Source organism: Kogia breviceps, chromosome X (genome assembly GCF_026419965.1).
Source record: "Kogia breviceps isolate mKogBre1 chromosome X, mKogBre1 haplotype 1, whole genome shotgun sequence".
NCBI classification, from domain to species: domain Eukaryota; kingdom Metazoa; phylum Chordata; class Mammalia; order Artiodactyla; family Physeteridae; genus Kogia; species Kogia breviceps.
The window spans coordinates 69,975,214-70,000,568 of NC_081330.1; the positions used below are offsets into that span (position 1 = coordinate 69,975,214).

General features: G+C 35.6%; 1 protein-coding gene across 1 annotated transcript in view; it reads right to left on the reverse strand.

Annotated features, from left to right (window-relative positions):
* Nucleotides 1-18,337, reverse strand: part of CHIC1 (cysteine rich hydrophobic domain 1) — a 48,872-nt gene extending 30,535 nt beyond the window's left edge. The window contains exons 1-3 of the mRNA XM_059050479.2: nt 17,933-18,337; nt 7,202-7,256; nt 1,477-1,632 (exon numbers count right to left, since the gene is read on the reverse strand). Of these exons, the coding sequence (XP_058906462.1) occupies nt 1,477-1,632; nt 7,202-7,256; nt 17,933-18,228 (507 nt within the window). The 5' untranslated portion in view covers nt 18,229-18,337. The remainder of the gene's footprint in view (nt 1-1,476; nt 1,633-7,201; nt 7,257-17,932) is intronic.
* Nucleotides 18,338-25,355: the final 7,018 nt, after the last annotated feature.

Sequence of the window (25,355 nt, forward strand, 5' to 3'; positions counted from 1 at the left end):
TAATTCTTAAATGCTGGCAACTGATTTAAATGTTTGAAAAACAGAGTGGGCTGGATTTAGCCCACAGGACAACTGTTTGCATATCTGTACTAAATAAACTTTTAAAAACTGACAGATTAGTGATCTAAGAATACACTGATGCCTCAATTTCAATATGAATTCCTAACCAAAGTAGTGGGAGATGGGAAGAAATCACAGCATCAGTATTAATTTCATATCAGTAGTGATCATAGTAAAATACATGACTGAATAAATTGTTTCTATTTCAGGCCTTGTGGCGGAGGTATTAATAAAGAGGCAAATACGTAAACAGGTCATCAGAAAAAAAGATCCTGGATAATATTAAAACCAAAAACTCTCTTCTTAAGTAACTGAAATGGGCTATATTTGTGTGATGAAAAATCCCATAATTAAGTCACATTGAGGCTTTAAAAATAATGAGGATGGGTAGGAGTTATTGATTTGTAACTTTTAAAAGATATGACAATTAAAGAAAGAAATTTATGCTGTCATTTTATTAACTTATAGAAAGACATTTGAGAACATTGTTCATGCTTTGACAAACAATAAACTAAGCTCTATTTAAAATAAAGCTCTGATCTACTGGTAGGGACCAAGAGAATTAATAAAATGTCTAATTTTCCATTCAAAAAGTTATAGGGGTAGCAGTATTTTATTATTTGTTTTTTTGAAGTAGACATTAAGGAGGGCAAGAGAAAGATGGAGAGGAAAATGTAATGAGTACTTGTTGGGAATCTTTTTGGTTTATGAAACAACTGCATCACTAATTATGCCCCCACAAGGTGCTGTGATGTTGAATATGGTTCAGTAGGCTAATTATTACTTAGAAGTTTAAATGAAATCATCAATGTGGTACAGGGAAAATAACTGTAGGTAAAATGAATTAATTTTCCTCATTGGCTTCAATTAAAAAGTTTAAAAATATCTTCCCACTGGGGGAAAAAATCATTCTAAAGATCAAAATAAAATTTTAAAGAAGACGAGATAAATGTAGTAGTCTTAAATCCATGACATAACTGGTAATGTCATGTCAGAATGTGATTTCAACATGTTCAAAACTAACAAGGATTTCCCCTACCAACTTTGTAGATTACTCTCACTTCTGCCTTTCTTCAGATCAGAAGAAACTCTCCCATATACCTGTGGCTTGGAAATACTTTAAATCATAGCTTCAGGTTTTGTAAAAAGAATAAGTAGCCCAGTCACATTTATATTTACTTAAGTACTCCACTTACTTTGCACTTATTTAAAATAATGATTGGAACCCATATTAAGTGATAAAGCATTGGCAAAGCTGCACAAATGACTTAATCTCTCTGACCCCGAGTTTCTTTATATATAGAATGAGGACAGCTTTGTTATGCGAATTTAATAAATTCTGTAAAGTACTTGGCACACAGCAAGTGTTCAATAAATGTTAGCTCATTATTATTACACAATAAAATGGTTACTCACTCTTTTGTTGAGACAAATAACGGGCCACAGGCTGCAACCCAGGGTGCAACAGCAGCAGAGACAACCACAAAGCAGCCATTTCACATTGACTGGGAGAGCCTTTTTCAAACATGCATTCACACGGCCAATGCTGGTCTTAAATTCTTCTGGGGCCACCTACAACAAAGGCGCAATCTTTAACAGTCTGTGGGCAGCTTTCTACTATTTATCTCTAAATCTAAAGAAAATGTTTGTCTTATTACAAGTACTTTAAGGAATTACACGTCTAAATATATTTCCTCCCTATTCTTCCCTATAAATATGTATTACATACTCCTGGATGACATTAGAAAGCAAAACAATATAATTTCATGTTTACAGAACTTATTCTCATGTTCGAAAACAATCTTTTGAAATTACCAACAATAAAATGACAACAGTAAAATCGGTGGTAAAGGATACCTGTCAAGCAGTTTTCTTACAAATATTCTCATTATTAAAGCAATATTATTTATAGTCTCCAGTCACTCAGACTAAAGGTTGAGTAAGACTAGAAGCATAATACAACAATAAAACCTAAATACTACCAGAGTAAATAGAATTAAATTTAGACCTCGGCAATATTTCTGGATTATCTTTAAAAAGGCAACTCTCAAACCTTTTCTCCCTGGCAAATTTGCAAGATAACAATTTTAACACTTGCCATTGTTTGTAGGGAAAAGCTACACTAACAAAAGACAGTGAGGAGTGATCACATTCAAAAAACGGTCTTAATATTAGCATAAAATTGACTCATAGCTGCTATAAATTTTAGAAGTTCAGAGATCCTTAAATATACAAATTTAATATTTTTAATTACTACCTCCATTCCTGGAAGTGGCTGCTTGTGCCTCTCTGTAAACAATGACAAAGTCAGTTCAAAGGCAAGAGCATGACAGGCATAATTAGATTTATACCAAAAACTCTGCTTGAAGGTTATACAATTCAAAGGTATACTAAAAATAGTTTGCTTTCAGTGAAATCACATTTCTGGATCACAAAAATGATTCCCTTTCATTTAGAAAGCTGTCACACTGTAAAATCTATGGGAAAGAATTTCTGCCATCTGGTTGTGCAAGCAAAAATTATGAAATTGTTAGGAAAAATAAGCTGCTGTAAAATAAAAACCCCACTAGCATATTTGGTATCAAAAATACAGAGCTTTATAACTCTTCCAGGTAAAACTGTATTAGAGGAATCAATTTATTACATTTTTGTCTTTTAATAAACATGTCTTAGAATCAATAATACAATACATACCTATTAGCAGACGTTAGAAAGATACATGACCACAGAATTCAGTACCATTATGATTTAAACATTAAATAATTATATTAGCTTTATTAGAATTGTTCATGCCACCCAATAATGTTAATCGCTTAACCTATAAATTAGATTTTCTTCCTAATATGTTAACAAGTTGTGAAATTGTAAGGCTCAAAACTGTATTTACAGGAGGAAACTAAACTGATTTCATTCTCCAATATGACCTAAAGACAATCACTGAGTGAAAAGAATTCCAAATAAATGACTAAATATCTGGAGTAAACATGAAAATAAATTCAGAGAACCATGGCTTATAACTGAAAATAGAAAACACCAACAGGCTAAGCACATTAAGACAAGTTAAGATCTAGATTCTAGTTTCTTATTAGTTATAAAAAATGCTAGGTAAGTTCATTTAATTTTTGTGAGTTTTAGTCTCCCATCTATAAAATGAAATAAATAATTTTTCTATTATATACCTCACAGGGAATGGAAATTATACCTTAGAAAGGACCTCTTAACTAGAATGCTTTGAGAAAGGAAGTCAGTGAATCATATCTGACTAGATTTGGAGAAAGAAAAGCAAAGCTCTTTTTTGCATGGAGTATCACCTGAAGGTTTGGATCAGGTAACTTAATACTCCACAGCTTTGCTAAACAGTCTATTATAAACAAAAGGATAAACTGCTACATTTTGAATGCAAATTTAATGCTTTTCAATTCTTAAGAGAAAAGACGTTCTTTTTAAAATCAAGGTACTAAGTTGCTATGTTAAAATTTACCTCTCAAACAGTGATATTCAACTTCTTTTTCCTAGTGAACCACTGAGCAAGCAAATGGAAATTAAAATAAGGAAAATATATTTATATATTTAGCTGTAATCTGTAATATAACATTATTATCAATTTTCTTTAAACTGTGTATCCAGAAACACTAATACATTTTTTAAATATGGCAAATTTTGATATAAACTCATAAAATTATTAAATCTGTCCATTTACAAATTTAAGTGCTTGTAATTAAAATTTAAATTTATGTTTAAAAAGTAAAATTTTTATTTAAAACTTTTATTTAAAAGCATGTAAGCACAGATGAGAAAAAGTAAAGAATGAGGCTAAAGTCAGAAATGAATGTATCCAAAATGTAAAATTTGATTTTTGCTTAAAACACTGTGAAGGAAGTAAATTATATGCCAAGGTATATAAAATTTGTTATAAGATTTATCTTTCATTACATGCTTCTGGAAATGAATTAACAAAACATTTCTAAAATGTGGCAATTTTCCTTCTTCTCCACCAATACTTTCCACTTTTAACATATAATATTCACAGTTTGTACTCTCTTACTATGGACAAATTAAAAACTAAAACATTCAAGTTACTAAAAATGAGAATTCAAATTTTTTAAAGTCATAACAGAAACATATTGAAAAGAAAACTTTTACTAGAATTTTAAAGAATAAACTGAAATCTTCATTTTGACTTTAAAAGGAAGCCAGAATTGTCTTTGAAAAAAAATCTGTATTTGAATAACAGTAAAAGTCATAAAACAGAGATAAAGGCATAGGAAATGAGAATTGGTTAACTCCTGATTTTAAACAATGTGAAAGAAATGTTTAGTTAACTGTGTGGAATCAGAGTTAATAACATTTTACTCATTTACTTCCATATAATTGAGTATTTCTAGTAATGAAGGTTAGATGGAAGCCCTTTACTTTGTAGCTGAATGGCAGGTTGTAAAGAAACATTTAATTCCTTTTGACTTTCTTAGAAAGAAAAAAGAAAGCCACATCATAAAGGTGGGGGAAAGGGTCATAATATTTTATAACAGGATGCAAGAGACTTTGCAAACAGAAGAAAATCTAAGCAAAACCCAGCAGGACTGATTTGCCTCCTTCAATCATGGAGAACACAACCCAATCAATCACTTGTCATACTGGATAGCAATAGTAAAGGTGGATTTTATGGTTTATGGTTCCCAACACTGCACACTAATCTCCCTGTAACACCATTTAATTGTTTCAAGCTGAGGGCCGGAAGCTTTTATTTCTTTTCTGAAGTTCTGTGGTTCTTTCATTTTCTGGTCACCAGAATCTGTATGTATACACCTGTTTGATAATGCCCTATCACGACAGGAGGACTTATCTTCAGTGAAAGGAGGAAACAATCTTTCCTTAACTTAATATAAAAGATTATTTTTTATTTAAATTAAAAGCATTAGCACATAATAAGCACAAAATTAATATTGAGCCACAGAGCTTAACAAAATGGCTTTTGAGGTTTTCAGAATTCACTCCACAATTTTGCTTAGTTTAGGCATAAATGCTATATAGAATTCCACTCATGCTGGAATACTGGTTTTGTAAAATGCAGATTTATTTTTCTATTTTACCTACTGCATTTATTCATTTTGAAATACACTGCTGCTAAGTCTGGAATTCAAACCCTTTCTTTCTTTTAGTTTTTTTCTGAAACATGCAAATTCTTTCTTGCCTCTCAAGACCCCACAGTTATCAGAGATGCATTTTGATAATCCAAAATAACCTATACAAATGAAATAGTGCCGACCAGAGAAAAATCATCTCATTAAAGAAAAAATAAATAAAGAGAAAATAAAGTCATCATGACTTTGAAAAAAAATCAGACTTTCAGAATTCCTTTTAGTGTTTTTTCATCACCAAACACTAAACTAAGAAAAACATCACTGTATGCCTCATTCAATATATGAGAAATTTTGTGCATTTAAATAATGCGCACTAGAATAAATATCCAATCATTATGTGTTACGAAAATGGTCACCTGAAAAGAATGGATATCTTTAAGAACAGTTCATATCCAGATCATTTAGGTTGTGTGAATGCATACCAAAGGCAGCTTAATATTCCTACTTCCCTAGTTTAAAAAACGACTATCTTTTGTGCTGGTGGAATTTCTAGTTTTAGAAGGCTTGGAAAGAAATGAAGAGGTGTGAAGAAATATTCTGAAGATTCCTCGAGCACATAAAAGTGGCCAATTTCAAAGATGGATAATTCTTACACCTTGGAACTCTATTCTCTGACATATTTTTTGATTATTCATTTTCTAGAGATACTTGGATTTGTAATTCAAACTTTTTTTTAACTAAACCAATAATAAAGCTGGATGTAACTGCCCAGATAACACATGCAGCAGCATCAAGGGAAACATAAAGAACAAGTTTTCCACTGGAGATGCTTTAATTCACATTCTCTTTAATTTTAATATTGAATTTGCGATCTTTCCACAGACAAATTACTATTCAAGAGATTTTCTTCCATAGCTATTTTTTCCCTTGGAAAACCATTTATGATTAATTCATATAAAACAAATCTAAATCTGAACTGCTGCTTAAATTGGTGAACAATTCTAAATGATCAGGATAGGAAGGTAGAACATACTAGACAGTGAGGCCAAAATCTCAAACCAAAGGGCTCTTTGTATTCTAGAAAGATAAATGGCCACATATTTTCTAATGTTCACTTGGCTAGGGACTATCACTACTTGTTTAGTACTATATGGAATGATTTGACATTATACATTAGGAGAGACAGAAAAGGTCAACAGTCAAAGAGAACAAATTATTGCTGGGACCGAGAACAAACAATTACTCAGATGAAGAAGTTTAAAGTAGCAAAAGCAATTAAAATTGAAAGCTGGTGAGTAGAGAAAATTGGAAAAACAATCAGGGTGAAACTGGGATATACTGATGAAGAATTATCAATAACAACCACAAACTTACATTGGTGAAGCTAATAAGTACCTGACAATACATTAGGAGTTTTATATATTCTTTTTGCCTTAGTCAGAGCCTTTTCCTTTGGGTTTAGAAGTTAGCATTACTGTTGTAAGAGGATTTTCCAAACAGTTTTGAATCCTAGGAAGTCTTTGAATATTGAGCCTCGATGCTAGAAGATACTACTGGGTGTAGAGGAACCAGGAAACAAAAAGGTAATAACAATTTATTGCAGTGAATCCAATTGCAGAAGCTCAAGCTATCTAAAAGACAGAAAAATGTCCAACCAAAAATTTGATTTTTTGATGTATAACAAATCACATCACAGGACACTTTAAAATTCATAGTGATACAAAGTTGAACACTGATAACTTCGTTAACTCTAAAATCATTGGAAATTACTGACCTAAATGAAAACAATTAGAGCTACCAGTGCTGAGAAAAAAGGTAAAACTGGAAAAACTGAACAGATAAGTAAATAATGTCTGGCATTAATGGACATGAACAAAATAACTGGTCATATGCCAGTAGTCATGGAGACAGCTTTCAGTCACTAACGACATAGCTTCCAATTACCCTGACCTCTTATTATCAGACTTCATTACAGTGAGTCAAAGCACTTGTCATAACACTAAATAAGCCATTAAACAATGCTTTTAGAATTGAAAAGTTCAATGCAAACTCTCACTTACCTTCCCTGTTAGAACTGAGGGAAATTCAGTATCAAACTTGTTGCTCAAGCCAAACCTTAAAAACAAAGACAGAACAAAATATATTCTACCCAGCATATTTAACTCTTTCCCTTAAAAAAAGTTACAAAGCCATGCATTTTTCTTTTGATGTTGTGACCTAAAAGCATGTCCTAAAAATAATTTGATATTTATAGAAAATAAATCTTTGACTATTAATCCAAATTAATAGTAAAAAAAACTTAAGGTGCCAATGTTAAAGTAGGATTCTAACTAGAACCATGATATGAGATTAAAAAATAATAGAGAAACACTGAAATAGAGCTGGAAATATCACAACTTTTGACTGAAACATTTCTGTTAAAACCCATTTTAATTGATAACTGTTGGAACTGGCTGATGGGTTGTATGTGGGAGTGGATTATACTATTCTTTCTACTTCTGTGGATATATGAAAATTCCTAATAAAAACTAATGTAACCTTTGGAACTATAGAGCTTGACAACTTATGATCAGTTACTATTCAGATACTCAAAGGTTGATCCTTATGAATGGCTTTTATGTATATGTTCAACTAATTTTGAGAAAACAGATCCCAGCCTCAAAAGCTCTTTTTTCAGGTACACTCATTGAAATCTGTACTAAGTCAAAATGATTTTTTATAAGCCTTCCTTCACCTACTTGGTGACTGATTTCAGTAGGAATAACAAAGGTCACTTCCTGCATGTTAGATGATATATCAGAGTGACTATAATTTTATGTTAGTGTAAGCAAAAAACACTAACATTTAATAAGATCTCCTTTTGAGGTAGACAATAATAGTAACAGTTACATGTAACTATCTACTTACCATGGGTTAGACACTGTTAGGTAAATACATTACCTCTAAAATTCACAACCCTTCAAGAGAGGTATTGTTATCTGTTTTACAGAGAAGGAAGCCAGACACTCAGAAAAACTTTTTTCAAAAAGTAACCAAATGACTTGCCCAAAGTCACATACATAGTAAGAGGAGGCAACCAAAATCCAAATGCTAATCGCTGAATTCTTTCTGTCCTATATTAAGCTCCTTGAGAACAGAAACTATGGCTTATTTACTTTGCTATCTTCCACTATGCTTAGTAGCACAATGGAATCTAGTAGGTGCTTAATAAAAGTTTGTTGAATAATAAGCTACTGTATGTCCTGTTTGATTCTACTGATTTATTGCACTTTGGTCTTAGGGTCACTTTAAAGACGTCTTAAGAATCCAACGTCCTATTAAAACTCTCTGTGAGAATCATAGTCTCCTTGTATCATTTATGCTAATAGCTCCTCTTCAAGGACACAAGCCAATCCTTGTGCTCTTTTTGTGCAAAAAGACTCTATATTTAGCAGCTAGCAGCAAGGTACATATCTGTACATAAATATATTTTACCTTGCATGTTTAAAATGTATTTTAAAACAACAAATTCTATATTTAAAAGAGTTGAGAAAATTAATTAGTAATTATAAAAAGACCTTAACTTCATTACTTCTCTAGGTGTCAGTACAACACATACGAGAGCATAACAATTTTTTTTTTTTTTTTTGCGTACGCGGGCCTCTCACTGTTGTGGCCTCTCCCCTTGCGGAGCCTGTGCTCCGGACGCGCAGGCTCAGCGGCCATGGCTCACGGGCCCAGCCGCTCCGCGGCATGTGGGATCTTCCCAGATCGGGGCACGAACCCACGTCCCCTGCATCGGCAGGTGGACTCGCAACCACTGCGCCACCAGGGAAGCCCTAACATTTTTATAATAACATTCTCATAACATTCCCCTTAAATTTATACATAGAGGAGTACAGCCAAACTTAAAAATAAAATGGTACTCTTGTACATGATTTTTTATGGCAACTTTCATGTGCTGTTTGAGAAACTGATACTCTAGTATTAAATACATATTTGTAATTATGTACTAAGCAATCAGTAACAGGACAAATATTTAATAGAGCAAGAAACATATTTCATTCAAATCATATTTAGCTAAATAGTGACCTTATCACTAGTCAAGAAGATGTAATTGAATTCATTATCCCACAGTGAATTCTTATTGCATAACAAAGAAATACATACAGGTTTCATTTATAGAAAGTAGACATGATACATTTGAAAGCAGAGCTCTATTTCCATTCTTATAGCTTGTCTTCTATTTTTTAAAATTAAAAAAAAATCCAATTTATTTACTTATTTATTTTTAGCTGTGTGGCGCAGCATGTGAGATTTTAGTTCCCTGACCAGGGATCAAACCCGTGTTCCCTGTAGTGGAAGCACTGAGTCCTAACCACTGGACCACCAGGGAATTCCCCTTTTGCCTTTTAGATACAATGTTAATATATTCCTACCTCCATTGGAGACTGCTGCTATTATAGCTTTTCCCAGTTGCCATTCTTTTACTACATATCAAATACATAGAGGATATAGACAGAGGTATTCCTCAAAATGCATGGAATATTTCTATTATTTAAAAAAATTTAGCTTTGCTATTCTCTTTGCATTTATCACCAGACAAATGAACTTCCGTTGCCACTGTTTCCATTTCCTTAATATTACCCCTTCTTTTCTTAACCTTTTGAATGAACATGCTGGCTTTTTTTTTTGGCTGTGCCCGTGTGGCATGTGGGCTCTTAGTTCCCCCACCAGGGATCGAACCCATGCCCCTGTGTTGGGAGTGCGGAGTCTTAACCACTGGACCACCAGGGAAGTCCCTAACCTTCTGAAATTTCTCTTTTGATGCTGTTACTTTACTGAAAATAATCCCTTATTTGGTAATTCTATTTAGAAAGACAAGTTCATCTTATTTATTGCCAAATTCAATGTCCTCTTCTCAGAACTTTCCCCCTGACTTTGCAGCCTGTGATGCTGTTCACCACTCCTTCCTAACATTCTCTGATTCATTCACTCTCTCCTAACACTCTTGTCTTTTCCCAAAGTTTAGCTTTTAGTCATCTGCTCCTCTTTCTAAAGGAATTACAAGTTCATCTATTTTTAATAGCCTTGACAATCACTTCTATGCTGATGACCATCAAATCTATATCTCTAGTTCTATATTTCCCAACATGCTCTAGTCCCTCATCTCTAATTGCATACTAAAAATTTCCATTTGGAAATAATGCCATTTGCAGCAACATGGATGGACCTAGAGATTATTACACAAAGTGAAGTAAGTCAGAAAGAGAAAGAGAAATGCCATATGATATCACTTATATGTGGAATCTAAAATATGACACAAATGAATTTATCTATGAAACAGAAACAATTTCCATTTGGATATCTTGCTACAAAATAATACACCTCAAATGAACACGTCTAAAATTAAAAGTTACCTTATATTGGAAACTGGTTCCCCCCTTTCAGTTCCTCATCTCTATCAATGGCACATTGATTCTCTTTAACCTAGGCCCTGGCATCATTTTTTGGACCTTCCCTCTCCTATTTTTTGCACCTTGCTTATATCCAGGTGGTCCCAAGTCCTGTTATTTGTTCCTTTGAAATCATTCTCATATCATTTCCTTCCTTTCCATTGCCACTGCTATGTTGGCTTTTGTCTTTGCTCATGTGGTTTCTCTTGCTTCCTCTCCCTAGTTTAAATCCAATGCAGTCCTCAAGGCTCAAGTCAACCCCTGCTGCAAGCCTTCATGGATTTCCCTTTCTCTGAACACTCATAGCCAACTTTAATCTGTACTACACAATTCAAAATTTAATAAAATATTTTCTTTTATTCTTCACTCATCCACACCAGTTTCTTAAAGGAGATTTTCCTGTTAGCTTTGTAAACCAAGACCTGTACTTTGTTTTTTCTGTATTCTTCATAGTGCTTAGCCCAGTGCTCAGGTTCTCAAAAAATGCTTGCTAAATTCACATTACAAATTTTCTTTTCTAATATAAAAATGGATTGTATTTTCTAAAATATAAAAAGTATATTAGAAATGGTAAGGAGGGAACACCCTGGCAGTCCAGTGGTTAGCACTCTGCGCTCTCACTGCCAAGGGCGCAAGTTCAATCCCTGGTCGGGGAACTAAGATCCCACAAGCTATGCAGGGTGGACAAAAAATTTAAAAAAACAAAAAGAAATGGTAAGGAAAGTGTCATTTTACTTCTTAAAACACTCCATTATGGCCTATATTTATCTACTTCAAAAGGTATAAAGATAGGCAAACTAGGCCCAATATATTCTCATATTTTTGGCTAAAAGGTAGTAGCAATTCTGTTCTAGCCTACCAGGGATTTCTTTCCTAAACTTCTCCATTAGATATTCAGCACCTAAAACGAGTACTTAAATAATCTTAGGCACAACATTTTACTTAGTAGCTACTAGGAAAATGTTGAAATGGCTCCTGCTAAATGAACACCTCAGCTTTGTTTCATAAGTAAACCATTAAGTTAAGAACTGTGAGTCCACAGAGGTTAGACAAGCTCATCTACCCATTACTGATCAGTGATAGACATGAGACAAAATGTGGGGTTCTTCAGCATTAGACAAAGGCACTTGGGAACTGCTTACACTGTCATTTTATCGGCTTCATTAAATATAGAGCCTATTATGTGTTTGAAGCTGACCCAGATGGTAGGTCTTAATGATTGTATTTTATTTGTTAAGTGTCTCCAATGCCCCAAATTTTAATTTCTTGGACAATTCGTTGGAGTAAAGGAAACTGAGGTAAAGAAGGATGGGTCCTCTAGTTGCTCTTCCCTCTTTTCTCCCTCCCTATACCCTTTACTGTTTTTAATTCTTTTGAAAATGACTATACATCAGCCTTTGTAAACCTTGCTCAAATTTAAGTTTATGTGTTCAGGTTGTTTAAGAAAACACATCAAAGTGTAGTAAAATTCTGCCAACAAAAACCATTTCACTAGAAAACTATGCACTTATAGTTGAAGAACGTGCACTGATCTCTATTTACTATACCAAGAAAAAGGAAAGTCTATGCCCTTCAATTAAGAGATTTTAAAAAATTAGTTAAATTACTTTAATCTTCCATATGGAAATAATCATGTCTTGCCGCCCTGTAAAATGACAAGTTACCATAGCTTCAGTATTCTCAAAGCCTAAAATCTTATAAAATACTTACCTTATACAAACACAAATTAACAATGCTTCACTTTAATTCCTCAAAGACAGCTGTTTACAGAAAAGGCATTCCATTCACTGATTAGAGAAGTATCAATATTTGTAGTGCTCTCTAACTTTCTGCAGAAATGCACTGTTTGGCAAATTTGGCCATCTTTTTTCAATTCTGTATATAATCACTTCAGCTCTTTTAGATTAATTTTAATGAGAATTTTATATATTTCTGAGAATTGGTAACCTCTCATCTCTACTAACTTCTATACAGCTGTATTATCAAGGGTAAATATGTATATATTTTAAGTAATATAAAGAGTATGGTAATATCTATAAATAAGAAAAAAAATCTCATGAGATGTAATTTTCCTTATAATACAGTAGATCCAAATATTCATCCTAAAAATATCAAGATGAAAAATGATAGACACTAAGCTACCTCACTCAAATGTATAGTATTTCTGAAACAATACTTACAAGAGACATTTCATTATTTCTGTTTCTAAAACCTCAAATCTGTGGGAATTAATTTAGCCATTTATATATATATATTAAAGGCATTCTTGTATCTTTTAATAAAATATTTTAGGTGTGTTATACAATATTTAAATGGTAGTGCCCATCATACTGGCATACTGACACATAGAAGATGGCAGTTACTGTTCTTTGTGCTGGGCATATATACAGCAATGAGTAACACATCAAATATATCTGCCTTAATGACACTTTTTAAAATTTTTAATTTGAAAAAAGATACCCAAATATCCATTTATGATCATCATCATCTCAGATTTGGAATTACAATTATTCTGGTTAGGTCATTCGACTTCTCAAAAAATTATAATTGATTGATAAGACATTAAATGATATCTTGATAAGTAACAAGAAAACCAATGTGTAAAGGTGATATAAGTACACAGGGGTATTCTGACACATAAAGTCTTGCTCAACAGACTTTTCAGAGGTAATGGCATGCCATACCCCCACCCCAAATCTGGTAGTATTATCGTATCTATGCTCAGAAACACAAGTACTCTCCGATGATTCAACTAACTAGCACTTGTTGAGGGCCTATAATACAGCACACACTATGGTGGGCATATTTTTACTAAAATGAACCAGTATTTATTCAACTCACTTTTACTGAGTGTCTACTTCAGGGCAGGCACTGTGTTAGGCACTGAGAATTCAGATGGAACCAGTGATTGTCCTGCCATTTCTGCTTCCAATTTATTCAGGGCAGAGGAGACTTGCAGGAGGTGGTGACTTATGAGGTAAGGGTGGTAGGTACTGGGATTCTAGATGAAGGCTCCAGCTTGAGCAGAGGCAAAGAGATAAGAAACAGCATGCTGTGAATAAGAAAATACAAGCAGTAAAGGGAAATGTCAAGAGATTAGGCTGATAGATAGGCAGGGTCCAGTTCTGTATTCCATGTTATAGAGCTTAGACTCGATCCTATGGATGAACGGGAAACCACAGAATTCTTAAACAGGAAAGTGGTGTCTCCATCGAGCAGCAGGCTGAGGGACAGATTTGGAGGTGACAAGGATGAAGACAAGATGACTAGTAGGGTGGTGAAAGGGGTTTGAATCAGGGAAGTGGTGGTAGGGAGGAAAAGAAGAAAATTTTAGGTCATATATTATTAATACCCACTGATGGCTTAGCTGTGAGAAGACTGAGTGGGAAAGAGGAACCACCAATGAATAATGGGATAGGAGGAGGTACATTTAACTGAGCTGGAGAACTCAGAAATAGGAGGAATTTTTTGAGGGGTTGGGATGGGGGTGTGAAGGGATGTGGTGGGGGGAGGATGAGTTTTGTTTTGAATACGTTGAATTTAAGATGTCAGTGAGCCATTAGGTGAGGAAGTCCAGATAAGAGTCAGAGCAGAGTCTGGTATAGAGATACTGATACATATTTGGGAGACATCAGATAATTGAAACCATGAGAGTCAAGATGAGACCATCTAGATAGAGCAGGGAATGAGATTAGTGGGCTGAGAACAAAACCCCGGAGATCACTAGTATTCAAGGAGCAAGAAAGGAAGAGAAATCCATGAATGAGGCAGTTAAGGAATAACAAGAAAAATATAAGGAGAACCAGGAAGAGTGAAGTGGCCCAGGAATTCCTAGATTTGTTTGCCTGACAAAATGTTTTTTTTTAAAATCAGATTTTGAATACCTTTAGACAAAACATATACCTTCCAGTTCAACTAAGTCCCCATCATTACTCATGCTGCACTATTTTCTGTGACCCGTCTCTCCTCTGAAGGCCAGTGTGTTTATGAGCCCTGGAGTAAAAGCCTCTGAGAAAGAGGGAGTCATATATGCAGCAGAGAGGACCAGAAAGATAGGAAATTGAAGATGCCCACTAATTTAGCAACAGGAGGGTCATGGTGATCTTAATGATACCAGTTTGTCTGTGGTCATGGTGGCAGAATCCAGATTACAAGGGTGAAGAGAAAATAGATACAGTGAATGTAGCTACTCTTAAGACATTTGGAGAAAGAAGGAAGAGAGATTAGACAATAGCTAATGGGGAATGTAGGTCTAGGAAGGCTTTTATTTTGAAAGAATTAGAGAGGGCTTCCCTGGTGGCGCAGTGGTTGAGAGTCCACCTGCCGATGCAGGGGACACGGGTTCGTGCCCCGGTCCGGGAGGATCCCGCATGCCGCGGAGCAGCTGGGCCCGTGGGCCATGGCCGCTGGGCCTGCGCGTCCGGAGCCTGTGCTCCGCAACGGGAGAGGCCATGGCAGTGAGAGGCCCGCGTACCACAAAAAAAAAAAAAAAAAAAAGAATTAGAGAGACTGAATATGTTTACAGGCTGAGACGATAGAGAGGCTGAGTGAGGTAATATTATAGAGAGAGGGGCTGCCTGGGAAGAGGCTGGAAGAGAAGGGTATGGAAAGCATAAGTGGAGGAGTGAGTTTTGAACAAGCAGAGGGACTCCATGATCTCTGAGGGTGGAGAAAGAAAACACAGGAATTCAAACCTAATTAAGATCCAGTGCAGGTGTTTCAGCAGGAAAGTGACATGATTAAACCGTGTTTTACGAAAATTAGTTTGGCACAAGTATGCAGATGGACTGGGGTGGGGAGAGGTGGCACACTGTGGCCGCAATTCAAGCAGGAGATGATGGCAACCCAAACTAGAGAGGTGCCAGCAGAAATGGAGAAAATGAATAATCTAATAGACCTTTTAAAAGGCATGATGACATAATTCTGGGACAGACTGGCAAAGGGCAATTCAAGGAGAAGGAAGAGTTAAAAATGACTTAAGGACTTGAAATATTACCCTGGAAGATTGGAATGGCAGTATCAGGGTCAGAAATGGGGCAACTGGAATGCATAGCCAATCTGGGGAGGGAAAATAAATTGGGTTTAAGATATACTGAATTTGAGGTGATGGTTCTCAAATTTTAAACTTTGAAAAGAAACAACATCCCCTAAAGAACAGATGACTGCACGAAGAATGAAAAAAATAAGAACGGGAGAGAATAAGAAATATTTCATTCAGATAGGGCAACTAACACTCCCATGCCAGAAAAAAATTAAAGAGGCTGATATTTTAGACGTCTCAGAATTAGATTAACTATTTCCTAAGGATCTTACTTTACCTGTTGTAAGGAAGGTTTTCCTATCATAGAAAGACCAGTTTCTCATTTAACATCAAACATGCTTTCTAGGTCAGAGAATGTGCACAATACAACTGAGTAATTTTCCAAACTATGCACACTGGTTAGCAATTCAAGTACTGGTTTGCTGCTTTTCAGGTTTTGGCTTCAATTAATACCAGCAGTTACTATGAGCACCATTATTTCACACTCCTTATTCCAGAATTTTTAAGCTGAGAGGGACATTACACCTATCATAAGGGCCTGGGCATGGCAAGTGTCAGTGCTTTGCTTTTAATTGAAAATAGGTTGTTAAGTACTTCACCATGGTTGTGTGAGGAGTAGAATGGAACCACAAATAAGTTTCAGGGAACTTCTGTTTTCTTGCCTGTTCTTTGCTTTCTGAATTTTAGAAAAAAATGAAGGGGAGGAATGCTGGAATATAAAATTATGGACTGGAATAAAAAGCCTTTTTCTGTTTGATCATATGAAATAATCTGCATGAAAGTAACCTTTGGTACCAGAATCATAATTAATTTGAGTAATAAATTGTTTCCCTAGTGATGAAAGGAATGGAAATAAAACAGCACAGCAAGCTGGCATCTGAACATTGTAGGCTATCTGCAAAATTCTTGGACCAAGAAAAATTGTGTTAAAATTGCCTACCCAAAAGGCAGGTCTAAAAATCTCCCCACACTCTTCCACAATTTCAAAATCTTCCTTAATACTTTTCATGCAAAGATCACAAAAGTATATTACAATTAAAATACTCAGCATGTTAAAATTAAAAGCTAACATGATGGGGGGAGGTGGTGCATAATATATGATTTCAGATAAATATGAACTAAATTGAAAGTCAGAGGGGTAGGTGAGCCATTATCAAAATTACAGGCAGCATGACTTGATAGGCAAAAATAGTCCTATTTTGAAAACTCAGTAAATGATAGCATAATTAAGAGGATAAACATGCCACAATATTCAAACTTCCAAATATTTACTGTCCAAGCACATAAAAATGAGAAAGCACTCTTCAAAGCCCAGAGAACCATTAAATTTTTCTTCTGCTTTGACAACTACTATGCTATGAGGTCCCTCCCCCTTTTTACTTTCTCAAATATGATCCAAGATATCAATTAAAAAAAACTCTGTATGAGTTTTCAAAAAATCATTCTCAGCTCCTAGGGGTCTAGTTTCCATATATATTTAATGTTTGCATATTTAATACTTGGGAATACAAAATCTCCTGCAGGTATGTTAAATTATCTCAGAGCTGAAAGGCTTTAAAAACCATCTACTCCAAACCCCTCATTTTACCAATGGAGAAATAAAGGCCCAGATATGGGAAGTAACCTGACCAAGGTCACAGGGCCAGTAAGAAGCAAGGCTGGGACTAACATACAAGAGCCCTCACTCTCAATCCATTCATTGCTCTTTCTACGTTTCGTAGCTACTTCTCAACCTGAACCTCTAATTGTGTGATATTTAAGAAACGTCAGAATGAGGGGTGATCAAGACACGGAAAGGATTATTGAAATCATTTACAAAGGGATTAGATAGGAAGAATGGATGGATGAATACGTGGATGGGTGGATATTCTATAATGTTATTCACAAAATATATTATGTTTCTATTTTGAAGAGTCCAAGCCTAGGTCTCGTCACTTGTTACAGCTGTCAACCGTGTTCCACCAGACATCAATCTTAGCGGCAAAGAGTCCGCTGGTACATCCAACAGTTTAAAGACTGTCCATCACCAGTATACACAGAAGCAAGAAGACTCACCCCTACTCCAATCCCTCTGGCTCCCAACCCCCTAACTTCCCTGTCCTATACTCACTTTTTACCCGGTGTTGGTGCATCACATTTGCTTTCTCCTTACTTCCTTCACACCTGTCTCCCTCAGCTTCTCCATTTAGACCAGGTGTATTTTCCTAACTATATGCCTCAGTCAGCCCTCCCCCACTCCACAGGCCCCTCGACTGCCTTATTCCTCTGTCGCCAAATCTCAGCCTTTTCAAACCCCATGGCTCCCTCTCGCTTACACAGTGATGTGGCCGGCGCCCCGCACCAATACAGGGTCGGGGGCATATCTCCGCAGATGCTCCTCGCTCACTACCCGAGGCGGGGGCGGCGTCTCCTCCACCTGCTCCTCTTCTTCTTCTTCCTCCTCCTCCTCTTCTTCTTCCTCCTCCTCCTCATCTTCCTCGTCATCGTCAGGCCCCGATACCGACGACGACGACGACGGCGACGACGACGACGTTGCCGCTTCTTCTTCCTCCTCCTCCTCCAGTTCCGAGATCGTGTCGAACTCCGCCATGTTGGGCAGCAGGATGCTCATCACGTGACCTCTCGATCAACGCCGCCCTCACGCAGAAGAGTTTGAACCTGCTGAGGTGCTGGAAGAGGAGGGGGAACGAAATGCAGAGAAAGAGGAGGGGGGTAGGGACAGGATTTAAGAAGATGCGCCTGCGTGGTGGGGTAGACGGGGTGGGGGGGGTGGGGGGCGGAGGGTGTTGGAGGCGGGGGCACGAGGGAGAGAGGAGCAAAATCAGTGTACGCTTGCGCGGCTCCAAGGGAAGGGGGGCGTTAGAGGTGAACTACTGGGAATTGTCGAGGTACGGTATGCGGGTGCTGCTCTTAATACTGCTGTTTGGGCTTCTGCTGCTTGTTTCCCGGGGACGTATCTTCTGGTTTTATTTCCTATTAATTAATAATGGGTATTATTACCCCCCTTGCCTCCAGTGCAGGGAAAGGATATTCTCTAAAAGTGAGGTTAGAACTTTGCCCCATATATCTTAAGGTATACACCAATCCCTTACGTTTGTTCAGCATTACAGTTTAAAAGACTTTTACAACAGAACTTTGCCACACCCTGGGAGGCATTTTTATTAACATGTTACTGAAGAGGAAACTTTCTATTACTTCTACTATGCAATACTTATGGAGGACTTACTAAGTGTCAGGGACTGCGCTAAGTGCTCTATGTGCATATCTCATTTAATACTTCACAACCCTATGAGATATGTACCATGATGATCTCATTTTACCGGTGGGAAACCTAGATGCAAAAAGGGTAACTTGCTCAAGGTCATGGAGTTACTAAATGGCAGACCTGGTTTTAAACTCGGGGGGTCTTTTCTGATTCCAGAAGCCCAGCGCTCTTAACCAAAGGGCTATACTGCCTGAAGTTGTTTGGAAGGGCTCTGTAGATTGGTGCCTTTTGGGCATCTTGAAAGATGTTTGAATTTTGGAGTTTTCGGGGGTGGGGGTGTGAGATTTCATAGTCAAAATGGAAAGAGGCCCCTGACACTTAGATGTCAAAAGGTCGAGAAACAGTTAAGAGAAGTGCTATGATTGGAGAAACTCACAAGTATAGTCAAATCTGCTTATCTGTTTTCCTGCATATATAGTGGGCTGAAAAGGTATATATGATTCCAAAGGTATGTATGATTCCAAAATTTGTTTTGCTGAACTATGGGAGAATTTGGAATTGGGCAAGCTGAGAAAAACATAATTTGTCAGCAACACAAGAGACAACATGATTTTTAAATGATACTTTAGTAACCATCAAGGATAGTAAAGCTAGGAGTGAATGAAGAAGAAAGCACACCATGTAACTTTCTGTCTGATGTGCTAAGCAGGGCATGGAGGTAATTCTCCCATAGGAGGCAAAAGGTCACAGGTTTAACCATTTGAGGTGGGGGGAAAATTTCAACCTTTAAACAGCTAAAAAGAATTGCAACTTTTAAAAAACAGCTTCCTTCCTCCCTCCTCCCTCCCTCCCTCCTTCCTTCCTTCTCTCCTTCCATCCATCCTTCCTTCCTATTTAGATATCTATTTATTTAACCATATGATTCAGTGATTTTAGTGAATTTACAGTGTTGTGCAGCTATCACCACAAACTAATTTTGGAACATTTCTGTCACATTCAAAAGAAATCACTGTCTCATTTTCAGTTATTCACCGCTCTTTACCCATAGCCCCAGGAAATAATTAATCTACTTTCTGTCTCTAAGATTTCTTTTCCGGACATTTCAAATAAATCAGATTGTACAACATGTGCTCTTTTGTGTCTAGCTTCTTTCGCTTACCATAATGTTTTTGAGGTTCAGCCATGTTGTGCCTTGTATGAGTGCTTCGTTCCTTTTAATTGATGAATAGCATGCCATTGTAAGGATATATCACATTTTGTTTATCCATTCACCAAATTATGACATTTGGGTTGCTTCTACTTTTTAGATATTATGAAAATGCTGCTATGAAAATTCACATACAAGTCATTGTGTGAACATATGTTTTAATTTCTCTAGGTTGGGTACCTATGAGTAGAATTGCTGAGACATATGGTAAGACTGTGTTGAATTTAAGAGAACTGCCAAACTGTTTTCCAAAGTTTCTCAGTTTACATTCCCACCAGCAATGTATGAGGAGTCCATTTTCTCCATATCCTCTCCAGCGTTTGTTATTGTCTATCTTTTTGATTATAGCTATTCTTGTGGGTATGAAGTGCTTTTACATTGTAGTTTTACTTTGCATTTCCCTAATGACTAATGATTTTGAGCATCTTTTCATGTGCTTGTTGTCCATGTGCTTGTATACCTTCTTTGATAAAATGTCTATTCACATCTTTTGCTCCATTTTAAAAATTAAGCTTTATTTTAAGATAATTGGAGATTCATATATAGTTGTAAAAAATAATAGCGAAGTCCTTTACTCAGTATCCCTGAATGATAACATCTTCCATAACTATAGTACACTATCACAACCATGAAAATGACATTGATACAATCCACCCATCTTACTCAGTTTTCCAGTCATACATGTACTCATTTGTGTATGTGTATTTAGTTCTATACAGTTTTATCACAGATGTAGGATCGTATAACCACCATAGTCAAGATAGAGAAGAGTTACATCACCACAAGGATCCCTCTTGTTATCCTTTCATTACCACCACCCCCCTCCTCCCAACCATTAAATTGTCTACCACCTATAATTGTTATAATTTAAAGAATATTATGTAAATTGTATCATACAGTATGTAACCTTTGGGGATTGGCCTTTTTCACTCAATATACTTCCGAGAATCATCTAGGTTATTGGGTGTATCAATGGTTCTTTCCTTTTTATTGCTGTATAATATTCCACAGTACAGATGTACCACAGTTTGTTTAGCTATTCACCTACTGAAAGACATCTGGTTTTTGCCCCAGATTTTAGCTGTTATAAGTAAAATTGCTATGAACATTTGTGTATGGCTTTTTGCCCTTTTAAGAATTTGGTTATTTGTTTACTTATTATTGAGTTATAAGGTGCCTTTTCTATATTCCAGATAAAAGTTATTTATCAGATATATTGTGTACAGATATTTTCTCCCAGTCTGTGGCTTGCCTTTTCATGTTGTTAATGGTGTCTTTTGAACTGAAAAAGTTTTCAATCTGGATGAAATACAATTAATCAATTTTTCTTTTATCACTTGTGCCTTTGATGATATATCTAAGAAATTTTTGTCTAACATAATGTCAAAAATTGCTCTTTGTTTACTTCTAAAAGTTTTTAAAAATGTTATCCATTTTGAGATCATTTTTGTGTATGGTATGTAGTAAGGGTTTAAATTCATATTTTTGCATGTGGCTATTGAATTGTCCCAGAACCATTTGCTGAAGACTGTCTTTTTTCTGTTGATTTACCTTGATACCTTTGTTGAAAATGAATTAGCCATAAATGTATGGGTTTATTCCTGGACCCTTAATTCTATTCAGTTGATCTATATGCCTGTCTTTATGCCAGTACCACACCATCTTGAATACTATAGTTTTTAAGTAAGTTTTACAATTGGAGCATGTAAGTCCACCACATTTGCTCTTTTACAATACTATTTTGCCCCCCCCCCCCGAGTCATTCACATTTCTACAACAATTTTAGGATCGTCTCATCAATTTCTTCTAGAAAAACCAGCTGGAATTTTGATAGGAATCACATTGAATCTGTATATGAATTGGGGAATATTGCCAACTTAACAATATTAACTCTTCTGATCCATGAACATACCTCTTCATTTATTTAGATCCTTAATTTCCTTCAATAATGTTTTGTAGCTTTCAGTGTAAAAAGTTTGTAATTCTTTTGTTAAATTTATTGCTAAATGATTTTGTTCTTTTTGATACTATTGTGAATGGAATTGTTAATTGATTAGTTTATGGTAATACAATTTATTTTTGTATATTGATGTGTAGCCTGTGACCTTACTGAACACATTCACTAGTTCTAATAGATGTGTGTGTGTATCTGTGTGTGTGTGAAAACCTTAGGATTTCTACATATAAATTCATCTAATCTGTAAATAAGCATAGTTTTACCTGTTCCTTTTCTTTTCCTTCCCTTTCTTTCTTCTCTCCTTCTTCTTCTCTTCCTCCTCCTCCTTCACTCTCTCCTCTCTCCCTTCCTTCCTCCCTCCCTTTCCTGCCTGATTACATGGCCTTGAATTTATAGTACAATATTGAACAGAAGGGTTGAGAGCAGAATTCTTTGACTTGTTCCCAATCTCAGGAAAAAATTATTCATTCTTTCACCATTAAGTATGATGTTAGCTGTAGTTTTTTTTTTCTTTTGTAAATGTCCTTATTTAGGTTGAGCAAGTTTCCTTCTATTCCTAGATTGTTGAGTTTTGTTTTTTTTTAAATCAGGAATGGGTCTTTGGTTTTTGTCAAATGTCATGTCAATTGAAATGATCATGGGGTTTTTGTTCATTATTCTCTTCCATGTTTTATTACATAATATGATTTCCAGTTCATTTTTTTTTTTTTGACATGTCTTGTGTCATGTGGAATCTTAGTTCCCTGACCAGGGATTGATCCCGTGCTCCCTGCAGTGGAAGTGCAGAGTCCTAACCACTGGACCAACAGGGAATTCCCTGATTTTCAGTTCTTAAACCAACCTTTCATTCCTGGGATAATTCCCCTTGGTCTTAGTGTATAATCACATATATGTGGGTGGATTCAGTTTCTTAATATTTAAGTTTTTGCAGTTATATTCATGAGGGATATTGGTCTCTATTTCTTTCCTTGTGATATTGGTTTGGATTTAGTATTATGGTAATAGCCTCTTAGAATCATTTGGGTATTTTTCCCTTTTCCTCTATTTTCTGGAAGAATTTGTGAAGAATTTTTATTTTTCTTCTTTAAATGTTTGAAGGAATTCACCAGGCCTAGGCTTTTTTTTATGGGTAGTTTTTAATTACTAATTCAATCTCTTTGTTATTACAGATCTATTCAGATTTTATATTTCTGCTTAAGTCAGTTTCAGTACTTTTTGTCTTTCTAGGAATTTATCCATTTCATATAAGTTGTGTACTTTGAAGGCCTAAAATTTTCCAGAGCATTCTATTGTAATCCTTTTAATTTCTGTAAGATTAGTAGTGATATCTCCTCATTCATTATGACTTTAGTAATTTATATGTTCCCTCTCATTTTTCTTGGTCAGTCTAGCTACATGTTTTTCAATTTTGTTTATCTTTTCACAGAACCAACTGATGATTTCACTGATTTTAAACTATTTTTTTCTATTATCCATTACATTGATTTGTGTAGTAATTTTTATTATTTCCTTCTGATTTCTTTGGGTTTAATTTGCTCTTTTCTTCTAATTTATTAAGACAGAAACATAGATGATTGATTTGAGATCCTTCATGTACATTATAGTTATTTACTCCTACAAATTTCCTTCTAGGGACTGCTTTAGCTGTATCTGAGAAATTTTTCTGTGTTGTGTTTTTGTTTGCATCCAGCTCAAAATATTTTCTACTTTCCCTGGTGATTTTTATTTGACCCATTTGTTATTATGAAGTGTGTTGTTTCACTTCCATATATTTGAGGATTTCCAAAATTTTTGTCTGTTGTTGACTTCTAATTTAATTCCAGTGTTGTTTGAGAACACAAATTGTGTGATATCAGTCCTTTTAAATTTACTGAGACTTGTTTCATGGCCTATCATATCATTTATTTTTGAGAAAGTTCCATGTATATTATGCTCCTTTTGATTGGATTGTTCTAAAAATGTCACTTAGGTCTACATTATAGTGCTGTTCATGTCTTCTATATCCTCCTTGATTTTCTCATTTTGCTGTTCATTACTTAGAGGTGGGTCACTGAAGTCTCCAAATATTGTTAAATTTTCCACTTCTTATTCATTTTTGTTAGATTTTGCTTCATGTAGTATGGGGCTCCTCTGTTAGGTGTAACTATGTTTACATACTCTATTTTAAATTGATCCTTAATAATTATATAAAATCCCTTTATATCTCAGGTAAAAATGTTAGTTTATTTTTTGTATTGATATAGAAACTCTTATTGTTACTGTTTGCATCATATTTTTTCCATTCTTTTATATTTTTAATTAACATTTTTATTGAGATATCATTGACATAAAACATTGTGTAAGTTTAAGGTGTACAACATATTGACTTCATAAATTTATATTGTAATAATGTTGCCATTGTAACATTAGGTAACACCTCTGTCGTGCCACATAATTATCATGTCTTCTAGGGGTGGGAACAATTAAGATGTACTCTCTTAGTAAGTTTAATGTTTATAATACAGTTTTGTTGTCTGTAATCACTGTACTGTATATTAGATCTCCAAGATTTACTTATTTACTACTTTCAAGTATGTACACTTAAACAACATCTCTCCAATTCCGACTCCCCAGCCCCTGGTAATCACTATTCCACTCTCTGTTCTTTTGAGTTCAGTTGTTGTTTTTTTTTTTTAGATTCCACATATAAGAGATATCATACAGTATTTGTTTTTCTCTGACTGATCTCAGCAAAATGTATTCAAGGTCCATCTTTGTTGTTGCAAAAGGCAGAATTTCCTTTTTTCTCAAAGCTGAATAGTATTTGTATATGTACACCAAATCTTCTTTATCCATTCAATCATTGATGGACACTTAGGTTGTTTCCATATCTTGGCTATTTCGAATAATGCTACAAAAAACCTGGGAGTGGGCTTCCCTGGTGGCGCAGTGGTTGAGAATCCGCCTGCCGATGCAGGGGACACGGGTTCGTGCCCCGGTCCGGGAAGATCCCACATGCCGCTGAGCGGCTGGGCCCGTGAGCCATGGCCGCTGAGCCTGCGCGTCCGGAGCCTGTGCTCCGCAATGGGAGAGGCCACAACAGTGAGAGGCACCCCCCCCCAAAAAAAAAAAAGATTTAAAAAAAAAACACCTGGGGAGTGCATATATCTTTTCAATAACTTGTTTTCCTTTCCTTTGAATATATACCCAGAAGTAGGCTTGCTGGATCATATGGTAGTACTAGTTTTAATTTTTTTTCAGAACCTCCATACTGTTCTCCATAGTGGCTGAACCAGTTTACAATCCTACCAACAGTGTACAAGGGTTCCCTTTTCTCCACAACCTCACCAACACTTGTTATCTCTTGCCTTCTTGATGACTGCCATTCTT